Source organism: Diceros bicornis, chromosome 3, assembly GCF_020826845.1.
Source record: "Diceros bicornis minor isolate mBicDic1 chromosome 3, mDicBic1.mat.cur, whole genome shotgun sequence".
Classification (NCBI taxonomy): Eukaryota; Metazoa; Chordata; class Mammalia; order Perissodactyla; family Rhinocerotidae; genus Diceros; species Diceros bicornis.
In genome coordinates this window covers 50,320,205-50,325,104 of record NC_080742.1, presented here as the reverse complement: position 1 = coordinate 50,325,104, position 4,900 = coordinate 50,320,205, and the positions used below count along the sequence as shown (strand labels likewise).

The 4,900-nt window shown below is 35.8% G+C and overlaps 1 protein-coding gene across 1 annotated transcript; it reads left to right on the top strand.

The window, feature by feature from the left end:
- Positions 1–851: 851 nt before the first annotated feature.
- NPVF (neuropeptide VF precursor) lies at positions 852–4,455 on the top strand. Its single transcript, XM_058527353.1, has 3 exons — positions 852–989; positions 2,466–2,869; positions 4,404–4,455. Exons 1-3 carry the CDS (start codon positions 852–854, stop codon positions 4,453–4,455), a joined length of 594 nt encoding a protein of 197 aa, XP_058383336.1.
- The last annotated feature ends 445 nt before the right edge of the window (positions 4,456–4,900 follow it).

The following is a 4,900-nucleotide window of genomic DNA, read 5'->3' as shown; positions in this document are numbered from 1 at the left end:
AATATGGGCCAAGGGAGCAACAAAATTAGCATGTGTGTGATTTACCAATCCTCTGCTAGGGTTCTTAAGGGCTTTCAGGAGGAAGGTAGGATGCCGCATCGTCATAGAAATAAAATCCCGGTGATTTATACAGTTTTGCCAGATAAGGCCCACAGGGCAAATACAAAAGGCCTTGAACTGCCTCCAGCTTCTCCTGAGACAGCCAGTTTATCAAAACACCTATCACACGGTCTTATGCACACCCTTCACATTACAGCTGACATTTACTCCTGAAGCTTTTTAATAATCAAACAACATTTTACAAAAAGTTAATTAATGGCATTTTACTTGGGTATTGTATGATTTAGAATTCTTTTCACACTTAATTTTGTTTGACATTTTGAAAATACTATGCTCAACTCTTTTGTGTGGATAAAAAAAATTTTTTTTCACATAGCTAGCAGTATTGAATACTTTTTTTTCCTTCTTCCAAGAATTGATGCAAACACCAGAAACAAAAGACTTTCTATTTGAGCTCAGAGAAATGAAGCATTCTGTTTGTTTGGCATCTTAATTATGATGGCCTCAAACTTACCTAATTAGAAGCTCCTTCATAATGAGGAAAATTATTTTCAAAGTTAATGAATTTGCAAGCAGAAACCTTGCTGTCATCCTAGAATGAATTACTCACATTCCTTACATACATATTTTAGTTAATCACTCTAATTAATATTAGTACTTAAACCATGTGGGATTGATTTCACTGTTAAAGCAAACTTTCCTTTGTTTTTAGACAGTATAAAAAGACCATGATTTCCCTTGTTGTAGACATCAGGCTGCACATACAAGCTTAATTCTAGATTTTGGGCAAAATGGAAGTTATTTCATCAAAACGACTCATTTTATTGATTTTAGCCACTTCAAGCTTGTTAACATCAAACATCTTTTGTGCAGATGAGTTAACAATGTCCAATCTTCACAGCAAAGAAAATTATGACAAATATTCTAAGGTAAGTTTTTAAATTCTATCTAATATGACTAGCATTAACTATGTAATATGTGTCCTGAATCTAACGCATTTGTAAAGAGTAAGGAACAAGTTAGTTTGTGCTTATTTTTTGTCAAACTTCAGCCTTCCCATGACAGTGTATTGATGTAACTTGTATTGTGTAGCACAACAGCAAGCACCCTGGCCTCTAATAACAATTTTAGTACAGAGCGTAAGGTGCATTAATAATTTTCAGTTGACTCAGAAGTACACAGTTGTAATAAATAGTTGCAGAAATAAGATCTGGATACATTTCAGCTGGACATTTGAATTGTCTTCAACTACAAACAAAACAAATACGGCACATATATTTTCTATTTAGCAATTACAAACTGGTAAGTTTGTGGTAAATCTACATCTAAGTAAAATGTTTATCCCTAGTTGGTGAAATTGCAAGTTATTTTTATTTTCTTCTTTATACATTTATATATTTTCCAAATTTGCTGAAATGAGGATGTATTACTTTTTACAATCAGAAAACAATCATTTAAAAATCTTCATATGAACAAACTTTCATGATAAAACTAAATCTAATTAAATATTTGCTATATTTTTTTTTATAATTTTTATTTATTTTTTCCCCCCAAGCCCAGTAGATAGTTGTATGTCATAGCTGCACATCCTTCTAGTTGCTGTATGTGGGACATGGCCTCAGCATGGCCAGAGAAGCGGTGCATCGGTGCGCGCCCAGGATCCAAACCTGGGCCACCACACCAGAGGGCACGCACTTAACCTCTAAGCCACGGGCCCGGCCCTATTTGCTATATTTTAAATGGTTCCTTTCAAGTTGGTATATTAGTGGTGCAGTAACCCATAAACTATTTGGTGCTTTACTAAAAATGTAATTTATATACTAATAAAAATACAATCAGTTTCCTGAGAAATGCTTTTAGAGTGAAACTCTGAATATGAGTGGGTAAGGAAGAAATTCAATGGAGCCTCCTCCAACTCTACCCCAAAACCTGGCTAGCATCTCTGTTTCCATGAATCCAGCACTTTGGCCTTTAAAGAGCGGGGAAAACATGAGACATGAAGAGGCAGTGAGAGATTTCTCTAAAATCAAAATATAAAAATATATAGAATATTTCGTAAACAACATGAATCAAAAACTGCAATAAACTAACTGCAGTAAAATGACTTTTGCCTCATTTCGGTACTTCATTGTGTATTGCTCCCGCTGCTCGAACACATTGCTGTATTCACTATATATATTTTATTAATATTTTATAGTCGTCTTACAATAGTCCAGGGACAAACTAGATTGCTTTAAGAAGCTTAATACAAATGATTTATTAAAAAATTCTGCACATGAAAACTCAAACTTTGTTTATAGCTTTAACAATTCTACAGATTAATGTCTGGATTTAAGTTAATTTGGGGTTCAAATCTATTGCTTGTAACAATAATAAATTATTTTAATGGTCATTTCTGATTATAGCCTAGAGGAGACCCTAAAGGGGAAAAGGAAAGAAGTCTCAATTTTGAAGAATTAAAAGACTGGGGTCCAAAAAACGCCATTAAGATTACACCGTCAGTCAACAAAATGCCACACTCTGCAGCCAACTTGCCATTGAGATTTGGGAGGACCACAGAAGAGGAAAGAAGCACTGGAACAATGGCCAACCTGCCTCTGAGATTTGGAAGAAATACAGAGGAAAGCATCTCAAGACGTGTTCCTAATCTGCCCCAAAGGTTTGGGAGAACAACAACAGCCAAAAGTGTCACCAAGACACTGAGTGATTTCCTCGAACAATCCATTCATTCACCATCTGCCAATGAATTACCTTACTCTATGTCCTGCCAGCCCCAAGAAATCCAGATTCCTGATCGAAAACACCCAAGGTAAATATCTGAAAACCAGTTAAAATGCATGGGCAGTTATATAGAGCTGGTCCAGAAACTTTGAAAAGAATTACATCTTTTCAAAAGAAATTTCTAAGAAAGTTAAGTTTCTTAGAAGGAAAAAGACAAAGACACAAAGAAATAAATATTTGTAAACTGACAACTATCAAAGGCCAGGTAGAATCATGACTATAGGTATAAAGTAATGAGATGGCTTCTCCTAAGCCACATCTGGTCATCCATCTCATTACTCTTTAGCCACACACTACGTAGGAACATGTGATGACAGGATTGGGAATTTAAGCCTGTGGCATATTCTCCAACATTTGACCTCTCTAATATAAAAGGTCCTGTCTGAGGGAGTTGTCTGCGAGTACAAAGGATGCCATCTCAATAAGCCAGGTCTCAAATTCAGAAGGTTTTCTTCCTCAACTTTCAATCAAAATTTTTTCTTTTTTTCTGGATCTCGTTTTATAAATAAGTTCTGTTATAATCACTCTTTGTATTAGTAAGTATTTACTAAGTATCTATTACATACAAATCAGAGTGCAAGGTACTATAGAAAGTTCAAAAATTAATAAGTTACCTACCTATTCTTTTCTAGTAAAGAGTAAATGTAAAAAAAAAAAATTGTTATAAAGTAGAACATGACACTTGAATTAAGACCTGTGGGAAGTAAGGTGGCAGGCTGTGACACTTATCAGTGAGACCTTTTCAGAACACTCCTGGTTTATTTTTTACCATGGTACTTATCACCATCTGACATATTATATATTTAGAGTCCATCCCCTTGACTAGAATTTCAGTTCTATACCTCTAGTGTCCTTTGCCACATCCCCAGTGCCTAGAACTGTGTCTGGCACGTGGTAAGCCCTCAATATTTGATAGAATGAATGAAATCATATGAGAAATACTAATAAGGTCCTACAGAGGGTCAAAAAAAAAGACAGTGTTTCTACATGTGGGAATCTGGGGATGTTTCATGAGTTGGACTTTGAAAGGTAGCTCTGTTTTGAACATTCAGAGACATGTGGGAGGAGAGAGGATATTTTCAGGCAAAGAGAGAAGTGTGAGCAAAAATACTAAAGCAAGGTGAGCCAACAGCTGGGGTTCAGTTTGACAAGAGCAAAGGGTATGCGAAGAGGAGAGGAGAGAAGGTGAGAGGGATGGGGTCAGAGCAGAGAGTGCCGACCTTCAGGGCCAGGTAAAGGACTTTGGACATTATTCATCAGGAAAAGGAGAACCACTGATGTTTCTGCTGAGGTCCTGAGACATTATACAGAGGTAGAATGTGGCAACTAATCAGATGTTGGGAGTGGGGCAGTGATGAGGGAAAGAGATGAGTCAACAGTAAGTTTGTGAGTCTGAGTGCTTATTACAGATTCAGGATCCCATCAATACCTCACTCATTTCAAGTGCAACACAATTCAACTCCAGTATAATTAGGCAATTAGGATCATGGCCTGTATTTTTATATGCTCTCACATGCTTTTGTTCTGATGGATGAGAATATTTTGTACTGCTTACGTTTCAGGAGACTGGGATTCAAGAAAATAGGCGATGCAGAATTGAAACAAGAAAAATAAGAAATCCGGAGCCTGTCCCTAAAGACGATATAAAGCTGTGGCCTGTGATCTGCAAATCGCTCTCAAGCGAAGACAACAATGAGTGAAGAGTCCCAGCACTCTTTTAATGGGTTATAGTTGAGAGCAATTTTTCCTTGTCCTTACGGCTAGTATCTTGAAAGTTATATAAAACAATTTAAAGAATATTGTAATGTAAAGATGAAATAATTTTTGTCTAAATAAAAAGAGCATTGCAAATACTTCAGAAGCCTCTAGTAATGGGGAGAGGGAGAGAGAAAAGCCACATGACTATCCAATGTAAAAGTCATGAACATAGTTACACATAAGTAAAAAATTAAATAGAAGAGTAGCCTGAGAAATTCTATGATAAAAATTAAATAATTTAACAGAATAACGTGGTTGAAAAATAAATGAACATTAGTAACAAATTACTTAGACATGTTTT